The 16,475-nt window shown below is 46.0% G+C and overlaps 1 protein-coding gene across 4 annotated transcripts in view; it reads left to right on the top strand.

Annotated features, from left to right (window-relative positions):
* The first annotated feature begins 318 nt into the window (after positions 1-318).
* shc2 (SHC (Src homology 2 domain containing) transforming protein 2) overlaps positions 319-16,475 on the top strand; it is a 32,080-nt gene continuing 15,923 nt past the window's right edge. For 2 of the 4 annotated variants that reach the window (XR_011964045.1, XR_011964046.1), the window contains exons 1-6: positions 319-2,251; positions 11,062-11,132; positions 12,966-13,026; positions 13,437-13,556; positions 14,025-14,078; positions 14,792-14,843. Coding sequence is in view for 2 of the 4 variants with exons in the window: in XM_072594473.1 (XP_072450574.1) it covers positions 1,772-2,251; positions 11,062-11,132; positions 12,966-13,026; positions 13,437-13,556; positions 14,025-14,078; positions 14,792-14,843 (838 nt within the window). In the remaining 2 variants the exon portion in view is untranslated. The remainder of the gene's footprint in view (positions 2,252-11,061; positions 11,133-12,965; positions 13,027-13,436; positions 13,557-14,024; positions 14,079-14,791; positions 14,844-16,475) is intronic. The other 2 variants (XM_072594473.1, XM_072594474.1) reach the window with 1 other exon arrangement.

Consider the following 16,475-nt stretch of genomic DNA (forward strand, 5'->3'; position numbering starts at 1 on the left):
TCCATACTTTATGCAAAAGTAAATTACGTCATGCTTGTCTGCATTAAATTTTCATCTGCCTCTTGTCTGTCCTTTCCGCCAACCTGTCCATGCCCTCTTGCAAAAACCGAAATCACTGGAGAAACTCAGCAGGTCTGGCAACATTTGTGTGAAGAAAGCAGAGTTAACGTTTCTAATTCAGTGACTGATGGCGCTAACACGTTTCTCTCCACAGACACTGCCACCCTGGCTGTTTTTCTATCAGATCTCCAGCATCCGCAGCTCTTTATTTCGCCAGGCAGACAGCTAGCAGTGAAAGCTCCAAGTATGATCTGTTCCTGGGAACAGGATAGACGGACCCAGTGATGGTGGCCCGGTTTTGCATTCTCAGTTTCACTGACAGAGGATTCTGAAATCAATCAGGGCGAGCAAATAAAGGTAGCAAAAAAACGTCAGAGGTAGAGATGTTGATACATGTAACAGGAAAAGTAATGCAGGAAATGTTCAGCCCAGACCATGTGCAGCCGCCTCCTTCTCGCATTCCTGATTGTGTGTGTGTGAAAGTGAGAGAGAGGGTTCTCAGACTCTCACTCCTTGTATGTCAGAGAGAGAGCTCAGACTCTGCCCTGATTGTGAGAGAGAGAGAGAGCCTGGACCTCTCTCTCTCTCCCGACTCTGTCTGAGTGTCTAAGAGAGACTCTGGTCCCGCTGTGTGTGTTTGTGAGAGAGAGGGTTCTCAGACTCTCTCTAACTGTGTGAGAGAGAGCCCGGACCCTGCTGTCTCTGCTTCTTTCTCTCTAACTGTGTTTGTGTGTGAGAGAGAGCTGGGACCCACTGCCTCTCTCTCTTCTGATTGTTTGTTTGTGTCTGTGAGAGTTTTCTCTCTCTCCTGACTGTGTCTCTCTCTCTCTCTCTCTCTCCTGACTGTCTGTATGAGTGTCTCTCTCTCTCTTTCTCTCTCCCTCTCCTGACTGTGTGTGTCTCTTTCTCTCTCCCTCTCCTGACTGTGTGTGTGTCTCTTTCTCTCTCCCTCTCCTGACTGTGTGTGTCTCTCTCTCTCTCTCCCTCTCCTGACTGTGTATGTCTGTGAGAGTATCTCTCCTGACTGTGTGTGTGTGTGTGTCTCTCTCTCTCTCTCCTGACTGTGTGTCTGTGTGTGTCTCTCTCTCCTGACTGTGTGTCTGTGTGTGTCTCTCTCTCCCTCTCCCGACTGTGTGTCTGTGTGTGTCTCTCTCTCCCTCTCCCGACTGTGTGTCTGTGTGTGTGTCTCTCTCTCTCTCTCCCTCTCCTGACTGTGTGTCTGTGTGTGTCTCTCTCTCCCTCTCCTGACTGTGTGTCTGTGTGTGTCTCTCTCTCTCCCTCTCCCGACTGTGTGTGTCTCTCTCTCTCTCTCCCGACTGTGTGTCTGTGTGTGTCTCTCTCTCTCCCTCTCCCGTCTGTGTGTGTCTCTCTCTCCCGACTGTGTGTCTGTGTGTGTGTCTCTCTCTCTCCTGACTGTGTGTGTCCCTCTCTCCCTCTCCTGACTGTGTGTCTGTGTGTGTGTCTCTCTCTCTCTCCCTCTCCCGACTGTGTGTCTGTGTGTGTCCCTCTCCCGACTGTGTGTCTGTGTGTGTGTGTGTCTCTCTCTCCCTCTCCTGACTGTGTGTCTGTGTGACTGTCTATCTCTCTCTCTCTCCTGTTTGGCTGTCGGGTAATGGGTGATTAATTCGCTAAATGACATCAGCGGCTGTGCTGGGGAGTGTGGAGCTGATCAATCAGAGCTGAGAGCTTTCACTGAGGGACAGCTCCGCTGATGAAGCCCAAGTATGGTCGCTTTCGGAGTGAGTCGGTGACCAGCTCGGAGAGCGGCTTTCTGCACGGCCTGGCCATGAGCGGCCAGCTCGGTGCAGCTTCTGTGGCCGAAGAGCCGGAGGATCCCACCACCTTCTGCACCCTCATTCCCAGGATCCCGCACTGGAAGTTCTCGGCGTCTCCGGGCTCGGGGTTTTTGGGAGGCAGGAGCCCAGCCAAGGATCAGCCTCCCGGCCGCGCTGGGGGTCCGGCTCCTGGTCTGGCCGCTGTCCTGGGATCCTGTGACTCGCTGTGCCCCCCTCCCTGCTCGGTGCAGGCTACGGGCCGGCTGCCGGCCGGAGGGAGGAGGCTCCGGGTGGAAGGAGTCCGCTTGGCCGGAGGGGAATGCAATCGCAAAGGCAGCTTCATCAACAAACCATCCGGAGGCTGGCTGCACCCAGACACCAGGATCCTGGGCCCGGGGGTCTCCTACATCGTCCGCGTGAGTAACACGGGCAGTGGGCTCTGGGCAGTAGGCAGTGGGCAGTAGGCACTGGGTGCTACACTCAGCCCCCATGCAGCTGCTGGGGTCGGGGGCTACTCTCAAGCCCGACCCAGCCTCCTGTCCATTCACTGCCCACAACAAGCTGGGGTGGACTATAGCCGGGTCCCTGCACAGGGGAGGCCAGGGGCACAGGGCAGGTCTCAAACCAGCTGCGTTGTTGGGAACTCAGTCATTGTCAGAATGTGTCAGACAGGGGCGTATCATTGAGAAAGGGGAAGTAATAGACTCGTTAGATCCTGACATCTGCTGTGGTCATGCTATTAGAATCTATAATTGAATTATTTTATGAGAATGTTATTAGCATCTATAATATAGGAGAGAGATGTTGATCACTGGCAGAAGCTGCTACAGTTTTGAGAAAGAGGGAGTTTGTAAAGGTTAGGTCTCTCCCAAACTTGATTGAAGTTTTGCAGGAAGCAACAGGTGGAGTGTTCAGGTAAATGTTGCTGGATGCAGTTTGTATGGACGTCAAGAAAGCATTTAATTCAATAATTTTGAATGTGTACAGCAGAGAAACAGGCAATTCAGCCCATCCCATGAAAGAGTAGATGCTTGTAAGGATGTTCCCTCCCATAGGGGTCTCTGGAACTATGGGGACTAGCAGAGAGTAGATCTGTTGGTTGTGGGATCAATTAGATCTGTATAACACTTGCTGTTTATGATGTTTGACATACAAGTAGTTCTCCTTCACCAGAATGACATCTCATTTTCAGGTGCACCCAGTGCTGTCCCTGGCATACCCTCCTGCACTCTCCATTGATCCCCTGGCTTGATGGTAATGGTTAAGTGGGGGATATGCCTGGCCATGAGGTTACAGATTGTGCTGGAGTACAGTTCTGCTGGTGTAGATGGCCCACAGTGCCTCATGGGTGCTCAGTCTTTAATTGCCTGATCTGTTTGAAGTATGTCTGTGGTGAAGATACCACACAACATGATGGAGGTTATTCTCAACGTGAAGACAGGATTTTGTCTCCACAGAGACACTGCGATGGTTATTCTCACCAATACTGTCATGAACAGATGCATCTACAGCTGGCAGATTGGGAAGGATGAGGTCAAGAATGTTTTTCCCTCTTGTATGTTCCCCCACCACCCGCTGCAGACCCAGTTGAACAGCTCTGGCCATTAGGACCCGACCAGCTCGATCAGTAGTGCTGCTGCAGAGCCACTCTTGGTGGTGGATAGTGAAATCTCCCACCCAGATACATTCTGTGCCCTTTCCACCCTCCATGCTTCCTCCAAGTGTTGCTCAACATGGAGTACTGATTCATCAGCTGAAGGAGGATGGTACGTGGTAATCAGGGGGAGGTTTTCTTGCCCGTATTTAACCTGAAGCAGTGAGACCACCATGGGGTCTGGAGCCAATGTTGAGCATTCCAGGGTAACTCCCTCCTGACTGTAACAACCCCTCCCCTCCCCCCAGCTGGGTCTGTCCTGCCAGTGGGACAGGATATATCCAGGGATGGTGATGGTGGAATCCAGGACCCTGTCTGTAAGATATGATTCTGTGAGTATAACTATGTCAGGCTGTTGCTTGACCAGTCTGTGAGACAGCTCTCCCAATTTTGGCACTAGTCCCCAGATGTTAGGAAGTAGGACTTTGCAGGGTCGACAGGGCTGTTTCTGCCTATGTCTTTTCTGGTGCCAAGGTCAATGCCAGGTGATCCACCTGTTTTCATTTCTTTGAGAATTTGTAGAAATTGGTACAACTGTATGGCTTTCTAGGCCATTTCAGAGGACAAATGATATTCGACCAAATTGCTGGGGGTCTGGAGTCATATGTAGGCCAGACCAGGTGAGGACAGCAGATTTCCTTCCCTGAAGGACTTCAGAAATCCTGATGGGTTTTTCTGACAATTGGCAGTGGTTTCATGATCATCAGTTGATTCTTACTCACAGTTTTTTAAATATTGGTTTCAAATTCCAACATCTCTCATGGTAGGATTTCTGGGTCCTCAGAATATTAGTCGAGTTTCTGGATTAATAATCTAATGGTAATACCACCAGGTCACGAATCCGTTGCTTGTGTCCTATAAGCCACTATTGATAAATCCCGGGATCCTATAGACCATATTAACCACCTTCTCGATGTGTTCTGCCACTCTGTAATTTGCCTGCACCCGAGCTCGCTCTGCTGCTGCACCCACTTTAGAATAGTTTCTTTTCAGTTTGTGTTGTCTCTCTTTAATCTTCTGACCAAACTGAATTACTTCACGAGTCTCGGTGTTAAATTTTATCTCTGCCAACTCCCTGTCCATTTCACCAACCAGCTTGTGTCCTCTTCGAGTCTATCACCGTACTTCTCTTCATTCACAATATTTTTGTGGGCGGCACGGTGGCACAGTGGTTAGCACTGCTGCCTCACAGCGCCAGAGACCCGGGTTCAATTCCCGCCTCAGGCAACTGATTGTGTGGAGTTTGCACGTTCTCCCCGTGTCTGCATGGGTTCCCTCCGGGTGCTCCGGTTTCCTCCCACAGTCCAAAGATGTGCAGGTCAGGTGAATTGGCCATGCTAAATTACCCATAGTGTTAGGTAGGGGTAGATGTATGGGTGGGTTGCGCTTCGGCGGGGCGGTGTGGACTTGTTGGGCCGAAGGGCCTGTTTCCACACTGTAAGTAATCTAATCTAATCTAATTTCCAAGTTTTGTGGAATTTTGAAATTGTCCCTTGCACATCCAATTTTAAAAAATATGTTCATGGATTGTGGCTGTCATTGTCTGGACTAGCATTTAGTGCCCATCACCAAGTGCCCATCTTTGACATGGCTTGCCCTTGAGAAGGTGCTGGTGAACTGCCTTCCCAAACTGCCTGTGCTGTAGGTACACCTGCAATACCCTTAGGGAGGGAATGCCAGGATTTTAACCCTAGTGACAGTGAAGGAATTGCAATATATTTCAAGTCAGGATGGTGAGTGGCTTGGTTCCCCTGTATCTGCTGCCCTTGTCCTTCTAGATGGAAGTGGCTGTGTCTTGGAAAAGTTGCTGTCTAGGGAACTTTGGTGAATATCTGCAGTGCATCTTGTAGACAAAACAAACCGCTGCTACTAAGCGTTGGTAGTGGAGAGAGTAAATACTTGGGAGGGTGGTGCCAATCAAATGGGCTGCTTTATCTTGGATGGTCTCAAGCTTGGAGAAAGTGAGGACTGCAGATGCTGGAGATCAGAGTTTAAAAATGTGTTGCTGGAAAAGCACAGCAGGTCAGGCAGCATCAAAGGAGCAGGAGAATCATCAAGAATAAGCCCGAAACGTTGATTCTCCTGTTCCTTTGATGCTGCCTGACCTGCTGTGCTTTTCCAGCAACACATTTTTAAGCCATGGTCTCAAGCTTCTTGAGTGTTGTTGGAGCTGCACCCGTCCAGGCCAGTGGGGAGTATTCCATCACACTCCCTGCGCTGATAGATAGGCTTTGAAGGGTCAGAAAGTCAGTTATTTGCTGAAAGACTTGTAGCCTCTGACTTGCTATTGTAGCTATTGCATTTATATGGCAAGTCCAGTTGGGACCTTCCAACCCAAATCCTAGCCACCCGACAACTGGAGGAAGAAGGCCTCATCTTCCGGCTTGGGACCCTCCAACTGACGGAATCAATGTGGATTTCACCAGTTTCCTCATCTTCCCTCCCCCCACCTTATCCAAGATCCAACCCTCCAACTCGGCACCGCCCTCTTGAACTGTCCTACCTGTCCATCTTCCTTCCCACCCTTTCCACTCCATTCTTCACTCCAACCTATCACAATCATCTCCACCTTCACCCATCTATTGCAATTCTAGCCAACTTCACCCAGCCCCAACCCCCTCCTATTTATCTCTCAGCACCCCTGACACATTCCTGATGAGTTTATGCTTGAAAAGTTGACTCTCCTGCTCCTCGGATGTTGCCAGACTGTCTGTGCTTTTCCAGCGCTGTATATTTTGACACTTGTCCAGTTGAATGTCAGATGTATCCCCCAGAATTTTGGTAATGGAGGATTTAGCAGTGTCAAGGGACAATGGTTCGATTCTCTCTTTTTATAAATAGTCTTTGCCTGGCATTTATGGCATGAATACTATTTGCTACTTTTCAGCCCAAGCCTGGATATTGTCCATAAACTGAAATTGCTGGAAAAACTCAGTAGGTCAGGCAGCACTTGTGGAGTGAAAACAGTTAACGGTTTAGGTCCAGTGACCCTTCTTCAGATCCTTCCAGATTTTGTCCAGTTCTTGTTGCATTTGGACACAATCTGCTTCAGTATTTGAGGAGCTGCGAATGTTCATGAATATTGTCCAATCATCGGCGAACATCCCCACTTCTGACCTTATGATGGAGGGAAGGTCATTGATAAAGCAGCTGAAGATGGCTGGGCCAAGAACACTATCCTGAGGGATTCCTACAGAGACTGGAGCTGAAATGACTGACCTCCAACAACCACAACCATCTTTCTGTGTTAGTGAAGTAATGATGTAGTGGTATTGATTGTGGATTGGTAATCCAGAGACCCAAGTAATGTTATTGGGATCTGATTTCAAATTCCTCTGTGACAGATTGTGGAATTTGAATTTTAAACAAAATCTGAAAATAAGTCAATCGATGACCATGATCCCATCAGTAATTGTTGTGAAAGATGGGTTTATAACTAAAGTCCTTTCACAGAGAGGTATGTGCTGTCCTGATCTGCTCACCATGTAACTCCAGACCTACAGCTAGTAGTTGACTTATACCTAGCCTCTGAAATGACAAGCTAACCAGTTTAGACAGGATAAATGCAATGATCAGGGTGTCCAGAACCAGTGGTTGCAGTCTAAGGACACAGGATAATCCATTTAGGACCAATGAGAAGAAATGTCTTCACCCAGAGAGTGGTGAGCCTGCAGAATTCTGTGCCACAGAAAATAGTTGGTGCAAAAACATTGAACATTTTCATGGAGTTAGATATAGTCCTTAGGCTAAAGGGATCAAATAGAATGGGGGAAAGCTGGAACCTGGTACTGAGTTGGATGATCAGCCATGACTCTGTTGGATGATGGAGCAGGTTCGAAGGGCCAAAAGGCCTACTCCTCAAATTTTCTGTTTGTCATCCCCAACTGCTAATGATTTTTGATTTTAGGTTGCTACCAAAAAGAACAGTTGAAGCTACTTGGATGCTGCCTGAACTGCTGTGCTCTTCCAGCACCACTAATCCAGAATCTGGTTTCCAGCATCTGCAGTCACTATTTTTACCTAGTTAACCACTACCCTCTGTTTCCGATTATTCAGCCACCTTCATATCCGTGCTGCGTTTGTCCCTTTGATTCCAAGCCCTTTAACTTTATTGACAAATCTGTTGCATGTCACTTTATCAAATATCTTTTCAAAATCTATCTACATCCCATCAGCTGCAGTTAACATCATCATCATTCAAAGCTCAGTCAAGTTAACTGGACACGACATATTATTAACAAATCTCTGCTGACTTTCCTTAATCAACCACATCTGTTCGGATAGCTCTTAATTTTGTCCTGTCTAATTTCAAGTATATTTCTAAATGTATCTATGTTCTACGATTTCCTTTTGTGTTAGTAGCCGGTCTCTTCTCATACTCTTTGATTCTTTTCTTTCCAATTCCTCTTTTAGTGTTCTATGTTTAGCCTGACTCTGTTGTATTAATAACCTGACACCTTTTTCTGCTTCACCTTGCTGTCTTTTGTTGTCTGGGGAGTTCTGGCTTTGTTTGTCTTTCCTCTCCTTCTGATGTGTTTCTGCATATGAGACCACTGACTCAAATTAAACTTTGTGAAATTAAAGACAAATATCGACCTGGTTAAGATGGTGAGGACAGGGCTAGTGACCATTGGTATGTATTCGACCTGAAAGAAGGTAATGACTGGTGTCTGATAAGGATCAGTGTTGGGGCTCTTACTAGGCTCTGCATTACTAAGCTTAAGTAACACAATCAACAGCTGTTTAATGGGTTTACCAATCACTGAGATTGATGGAACAGTGAGTAGTGTTGACAGGAATATAAATTTACAGAGACACATTGATAAAGTGAGTGAATAAGACTGTGGCAAGTAGATTTCAGTAAAGGAAAATGTCAGCTCATGGAACCAAAAAAGGGGGCAAGATCCCAGAATTATTTAAATCCAGTAAAGTTTAGAAACCGTGGAAGTTCAGAGATTTGGGGATCCATGCACACCGATTAATCATTAAAGTGGAATAGTGAGATTCTGTAAATAATTGAAAAAGCCAATGGAATGTTTGCCTTTCGAGGCCTAGCAGAGAAAGGGAGAGGAAGCTTCACTCCAGCACCTGGGGTAACAAAACCTTAACCAGGGGTCCCTGCTCCTTGTACTATCGGCCAATAGGAACTGCTTTTTTTTTCTCTACTTTATCTAAATCTGGCTGAATCTGGTCCATCATCAGCAAATCTCCCTCCTTCTCTGAGGAGAACACAATAGTCTTTCTATTCTAGTGTTACAACTGAATCCCCACCCCAGGACCATTCTGACAAATCTCCTCTTCCCAAGGACCCTCACATCCTTCCTAAAGGATGGCGTCCAGGGCTAAACACCATTCTCTAGCTGTGGCCTGACCAGAATTTTACAAAGACTTAGCATCACTTGCTGTTTTTGTTCTCAGTGCCTTGATTTATGAAGTCCGGGATCCTATTTGTTTATTAAATTTCTCTCTTGATGTACCTGTCATCTTTTGTGATCTGTGCATGTGAAGCTCAGGTCTCTGTCTCTGTACATACTTTAGAACTGTGCCATTAACTGTATATATTTCCGCTCCTTATCCCTTCTTTCAAAAGATATTACCTCTTACTTTTATGTATTAAGTTCCATCTGTCACTATTACCAGTTCTGCCATTCTCTCTGTTTCTTGTTGCAGTGCATTAATATCAGCCTCAATCTAGGTCACCCCATTTTCCCCTCCTTTAGACGTGTTGTTGGGTCAGTGAGAGTTCCCATTCTACATTGGTTTCTTCTGAGAGTGAGATCATTCTCTTGTATATTGGTTTGTGAGAGAGACACAGTGGGCAGAATCTAAAATGATTCAGCATTTTATCCTTTCCTGGCATTATTGGTGCCCTGTCTGACCTTGCCTCCTCGTTTAATGCAGTATGAGCTGTGATGAGCTACTTAAGAGACCAAAATGTAATTTGAGCAGCTGTGAATTCCTATATGCAATCCCTCCTCCAGCCCATAGTATCTGAGCAGCCTCTAGGGAAATACCGCCAGCTCTTCTCTGTATGAACACATGCATCTCTCAGACACAGCCCTCAGTACGAAATGTATTTTCTTGGGTTCTAAACCTGATTAAATTTGTCTGTGTGTGGACATGCTTCTTAAAGATTTTCTCTTCTGAAGACCCGTTAACCCAATCCCCTCCAGCAGTCACTACACTCGGCAGATTTGGCAGCATAGTCATACACATGCACACGGAAATAGACCCTTCGGTCCAACTCGTCCATACCAACCAGATATCCTAAATTAATCTAGTCCTATTTGCTAGGATTTAGCTCATATCCCTCTAAACCCTTCCTATACCATGTACCCATCCAGTTCCCTTTTTAAATGTTGCAATTGTACCAGCCTCCACCACTTCCTCTGGCAGCTCATTCCATACACATACCACCCTCTGCATAGAAAAGATGTCCCTTAAGTCCTTTTTATATCTTTCCCCTCTCTCCTTAAACCTATGCCCTATAGTTCTGGACTCCCCCCAACCCAGGCAAAAGACCTTGTCTATTTATCCTATCCATGACATCATGAATTTATAAACCTCTATAAAGGTCACCCTCAGCCTTAACTGTGCAGAGAAAACAGTTAATATTTTGGATTGAGTGACCCTTCCACAGACCCTTCAGTGACTAGGCAGGAACCCTGGCTATTTGTTCCTGTATGGAAAGGGCTGTTCTGTGTGAATACAGGGAGAAGACATTTCTGTCAAAAACGTGGAGAGAAAAGTGGGTTTGAGTACAAAGGAAGGATCTTGAACTGAACTTTCAGAATGTATGAATGTAAGTATTTAGAGTGAGTAGTCAATTTGGCCCCTCAAGTTAGTCCTACAATTCTAGTTTTTTTTAAAAATCTGGACCGAACTTGGATCTCTGGGTTAACAGTCCTGTGATGATGCCACTAAGCCATCTCCTGCTCCTGAGGAGTTGCAGCAGTTCAAGAAGGCAGCTCACCACCACCTTTTCAAGGGCAACACCCATATCCTATGACAGAATTAAAATTAAACAAAATTGAGGAGCATGGATAGAGTAAACAAAATAAATGTTTCTCCTCAATGCAGGGGTCAATGACTGAGATTTAAGGGAAGGGATTGGAGGTTTGGAGGAATTGTGTGGAAAAATGTTTTCCCCCAGAGGCTGGTGGGAATCTGGAACTCTCTGACTGTAAGGTTGGGAGAGTCGGAAACCTTTACAACATTGAACAAGGATTTAGATGTGCACCTCTGATATCCAGGCAGGCAGTGCTTTTGGTCAAGTGCTGGAAAATGGGGTTAGAATAGTTAGGTAGCTGTTTCTGATTGGTATGGACTTGATGGGCCCAAAGGCCTTTTTACTGTGCTGAGGATCTCTGTGACTTTCTAACATGGCAGTAGAAACAGATTCAATAGGAACTTTCAAAAAGGCATTTGAATGAGCAGGGAAGTGGGCCTCATTGGAGACCTCTTTCAAAGAGCTGGCACAAGCACAATGGGCTGAGTGGTCTACTTATAAAATGAAATTTGAAGATTGATCTCCGGTGTATTTATGTTTGACCCTGTATCTTCCTGTTACAGTATATGGGGTGTATTGAAGTGGTCAAATCAATGAGATCCCTTGACTTCAACACGAGAACACAGGTCACAAGGTAAGATGGTGTTGTATATTATTGACAGAATCTCTATAGGATTGAATCTAGGATTGAACAGGTGGCACGGTGGCACAGTGGTTAGCACTGCTGCCTCACAGCGCCAGAGACCCGGGTTCAATTCCCGCCTCAGGCGACTGACTGTGTGGAGTTTGCACATTCTCCCCGTGTCTGCGTGGGTTTCCTCCGGGTGCTCCGGTTTCCTCCCACAGTCCAAAAAATGTGCAAGTTAGGTGAATTGACCATCCTAAATTGCCCATAGTGTAGGTAAGGGGTAGATGTAGGGGTATGGGTGGGTTGCGCTTCGGCGGGGCAGTGTGGACCTTTTGGGCCGAAGGGCCTGTTTCCACACTGTAAGTAATCTAATCTAATCTAGTTATGGTCATTGATGCTACTGAAGTAAAGATGATTAGATACCAAAGGAGTTGAAATGTAAATGCAATCAATATTCAGTTTCACTCTCAAACATGGTGTTTCTCAAAGGTAGCGCTTGCTTATTTGATTAGACTGCTTTCTCTTTGGGAATCAGTCCCACAAACATTGACACCTTCCCAACATGACATCCAGATTGAGAGGTTATGGATTCTCCTTTTTATGGTACCCCTCCTTATCTCCCTTTCTCCCCCTCCGTTTTTCTCTCACTTCCTTCCTTTTGGAGTCTGTATCTGTTTCTCTGCCTTGCCCCCTGAACAATGTGTTGTAAGTGATTGTAGTTTGGATCTCCTTGCACAGGGGCTTGTAGAATGGGATTGATAATTTTATATTGATGTGAACAGTTCCTCTGCAGTGATCAGCACCATAATCAGTGCAGTGATGAGTGGGGTAGAAATAGCAGCACCAATCGATAGGGCAAAGTGAGAGCTGACTGCAGTGCTAATCTAATATTGATGATGTTTCTTAAAGAGCCAGCTTGTTCTGAGAACGTCAGCACAGGGCCACAAACAATGAATAAAATTATCTCTCAAATTCTTGATTGGAAAATTGGAACTCCTTGTTGTAAAATTGTACCCAATATGTTCTTAGTAAAGAACAAATTGAAACATAATTTTCCACATCTGAAATTAACATAGAATGTGAAGCAGCTTCTCAATGCAGCTGAAATTGTTTTAGAACATAGAAAAGTACAGAACAGAACAGGCCCTTAGGCCCACAATGTTGTGTCGAGGTTTAATCCTAATGTAAAATATAGCAACTTAACCTACACACCCCTCAACTCACTCCTCTCCATATGCGTGTCCAGCAGTCGCTTAAATGGCCCCAATGACTCTGCTTCCACCACCACCACTGGCAACGCATTCCATGCATTCACAACTCTCTGCATTAAGAACCTTCCTCTGACGTCCCCTCTATACCTTTCTCCTAATTCTTAAAAAAAATTCAAAAAAATTCTTATATATTCAATACTTCCATCTGTAAATACCTGGGGCAACAATGATGATGGTCATCCTGAGATGCTCACTCAGCCTCCTGGACCATGTGATAACTTCGATTTCCCTGAGGCAACTGCTGCCAGTAGTTTTGCTGTGGGGAAAGTCACTGTTAGAAAGTATGTAAAAAGGGCTAAAAAACTGCTGCTTCTGACTGTGGTATAGCCTGAAGTTCCCAATGCAATGCAGACAGAACCCCGTGATCTCTTTGTGTGCCAATTGGTTAGATGAGGTCCAATTTGGCCTGTGCTTTAGAAATGTTATTCACTGTAAAGAGCTTTGGGATGCACTGGGTTAATGGAAGGTGTTTGGTACAGGTAAAGACGGGCCTCTATATACCCAGAGATGGGCAGTGCCTGTTATTCTAAACTGAATCTTCTCTCACCAAGTTAACCTCATTTTGCAGGGAAGCCATTAATCGGCTGCACGAAACAGTTCCAGGAGTGAAAGGGACTTGGAAAAGGAAGGTATGAACAATGACAGGCTGAGCTTGGATTGTGACTGATTTACTTATCTCAGACTGAGCTGCCCCTGCCCTGCCACCATCGGTTCAATGTCCTTGCAAAGCCAAGTGTCTCATTCCACCTGCTAGCCGCCCACAGCCCTGTGCCTCCTTGGACATTACAAGTCCACAATTCCCATTGCTTCAAGTGAGGCAGTCTCCCTCTGAAACCCCACACAGCAAATCCGAAACCCTGGCTCTGATCCCATTGGACGTGTGCGCGTGCACACACACTCACTTTCCCTGGGGGACAGGTTTCACAGGCCCTGCTGGTCTGGTTGCGGGTTCGGGACTGAGACTCACCAACTGCTGACCGTTTAGTTCTTGTTGATGTCTATTCTGTGTCTGTTTGCTTTGCACCTTAACCTCCTTTAGCCTTCGAACCAATCCCTGCAATCCATCCTTGGGAGAAGTAACCTGCGGTTTGCTGGGATGAACATCACCATCAACATCTCCATTGAAGGGTTAAACCTGGCACTGCCCACCACCCGACAGGTACCCACACATTGGGTGTGGTCGGGGGGGGGGGGGGGTGGTGGATAAACTGGGGACAAGGAGTGGGGTTAAATGTGGAATGGAGGGAGGGTGAACAGGGGATAACAGGATGGGGGTGTAAGCATGAGGCTGATACTACCCAGAGATCGGGGAATCACTCAGCAGCAAGCCCACACTCTCCTCCTCCTCTTCCTCTCTCTTATCCCCAAACCTCTCCACCCAACATGTGCATAGCCACACCCACCTACAGACCCCCACAGTCAGGGCAGTGTCAGGATATGGGATGGCAGGATATTGTGTTAGGTCCTGGAGTTTTGACAAAGGAGAGAACAACATAAACAATTCCCCTCAAGTGTGCAGTTTATGCTGGTGTCTGTGGGCCCTGGGACTTGTGGAGTGAGGGTTACTGTTGTTGTTCTCTGCCTGGGGCTGAGAGTATGAGTGAAATGTTTTGTGTTTTGTTCCCAGATCATCGCGAACCATCACATACAGTCCATCTCCTTCGCTTCTGGTGGGGACACAGTAAGGAGTTCCTGACCTGACAACATCACTGTCACCACAGCTCCTTTCTAAATTGCCCCACTGGGCAGCTCTGAGGATCACTGGGTGTGGAGGAACTGCTCAGTGACTAGTTGCTGGGTTTTTGTCAGTGGGTCTATCTTTACTTTGTGATGCAGACAGTGTTCAGTATTTGTGTTTGGTGACTCCCTCCTTCAGTTGAAGGCAGTGATTGATTACAGCTTAGTTGATCATTGTGAGGATTCAACTGCAAGATCCAGATGAGCACCATGTAATGACTTTTACTCAGGAGCAGCAATCCTAACAGACTGATTTGATGATCAGGTTTTCTGAATTAGTTGACCAACTCTCAGATCACTGGCTGAAGAAAGGGCACATTATGAACAGGGTCTCCTGATCCCTTGTATCCAGATTACCAATTCTATAAACATGATTTCAGGAAACCTTAACCTGCAGTTTTAAATTCCTCAGATGACTATTTTAATGCCAGTATTTGTTCATTAATGTGTAATTTTAAGTAGGTTTGTTCCTATATCAAAATACCAGAGAGGAATTCTGATATCTGAGAGAGCGACTGAATCTCTCCTGTTCAGATTCAGGATGTGGTTCAGCATATTCTCCCATCATCCCAGTCCCTGAAATGCACAGACAGGCTGATGTTACTCCTTAATGTGAAGTGTTATTAGAAAGCGGTAAATAATTCATGTCTTCTACAGGACACTGCTGATTATGTTGCCTACGTAGCGAAAGACCCTGTAAATCAGAGAGGTGAGTATTTGCAACTACAGATGGGGCCTTTCTTCACTGGAGTATTATCAAATAAAATTTAAAACTAAGCCACTCAAGCAGCTTGATTGACACTTACTCATAGTTTAGGTACAGATGGTTTTTAAGGAACATCTTAAAAAGAAATGCCAGAGGTTTCTAGTCAAGTAGCTGAAGGTATGGTCACCAATAGCAGACCAATTAAACTTGGGGAAATGCCAGAAGCCAGAGCAGGAGATGCACCAATTGTCTTGGGATGGTTGTGTGATTAGATTAGATCCCTACAGTATGGAAACAGGCCCATCGACCAAACAAGTCCACACCCACCCTCTGAAGAGTAGCCCACCCAGACCCATTCCCCTACCCTATATTTACCTCTGACTAATGCACCTAACACTACGGGCAATTTAGCATGGCCAATTCACCGAACCTGCATATTTTTGGACTGTGGGAGGAAATTGGAGCACCCGGAGGAAACCCATGCAGAATGTGCAAACTCCATCCAGACAGTCGCCTGAGGTGGGAATTGAACTGGGTCCCTGGTGCTGTGAGGCATTTGGAAATGGGATGGGAGGTTTAAATGTTGCAGGACCAGGAGCCAATGTAGGTAAATGGCCACAGCAGCTGAAACAGGAGGAAGACTTTGTTTGAGTGAACAAAGCTTTCTCAAAAATGTGATTTTCTCTTCATTTGGTTATGATACTATCAATCAACCTATCTCAATGTTCAGCGTTGTTTGTGACTCGTCAAATTCTGAAGCACTCTACATCAAAATGCAGCAAGACCTGGACAGTATCCAGGGCTGATAAGAGGTAAATAACATTCACGTTGCACAAATACCAGGTAATGACCATCTCCAACAAGACAGAATCCAATATCGGCCCTTAATATTTCACAGTGTTACTATCACTGAGTCCACCACTATCCACACCATTGATCAGAAAATGACCTAGACTAGCCATGTAACTTAGAACTCTCTGCAGGTAACTCATCCCCTGACTCTCCAAAGTCTGTCCACCGTCTACAAGGCACAAGTCAGGAGTGTTATGGAATACTCCCCCCTTGCAGCTCCAACATCACACAAGAAGCCTGGCACCATCCAGGACAAAGTAACCACTTGATTAGCACCACATCCACAAACATCCGCTCCTTCCACTCCTGATGGTCAGTAGCTGCAGTGGGTATTATCTATAAGATGCACTGCAGAAACTCTCCAAAGATCCTCAGACAGCATCTTCCAAACTATTCTCATCTAGAAGGTCAAGGGCAACAGATACGTAGGAACAACACCTCCTGCAAGTTCCCTTCCAAGCCACTGACTGTCCTGACTTGGAAATATATTGCTGTTCCTTCATGTTCTATGGTCAAAGTTCTGGAATACCTTCCCTAAGGGCATTGTGGGTCCACCTAGAGCTTCTGGACTGCAACAGTTTAAAGAAGGCAGCTCACCTCCACCTTCTCAAGGGGCAACTAGGGACGGGCAATAAATGCTGGCCCAGCCAGTGACACCCACATCCTGTGAAGGAATAATAAAAAAAATTAAGAAAAGAAAGAGCATTCCAGGAGTGTAAATGGGTAAACACTCTGATCTGAAGATACTTAAGTTGTTTCATGTGAAATAATTTCTCAGAGTCA

Source organism: Chiloscyllium punctatum, chromosome 24 (assembly GCF_047496795.1).
Source record: "Chiloscyllium punctatum isolate Juve2018m chromosome 24, sChiPun1.3, whole genome shotgun sequence".
In the NCBI taxonomy this organism is placed as follows: Eukaryota; Metazoa; Chordata; class Chondrichthyes; order Orectolobiformes; family Hemiscylliidae; genus Chiloscyllium; species Chiloscyllium punctatum.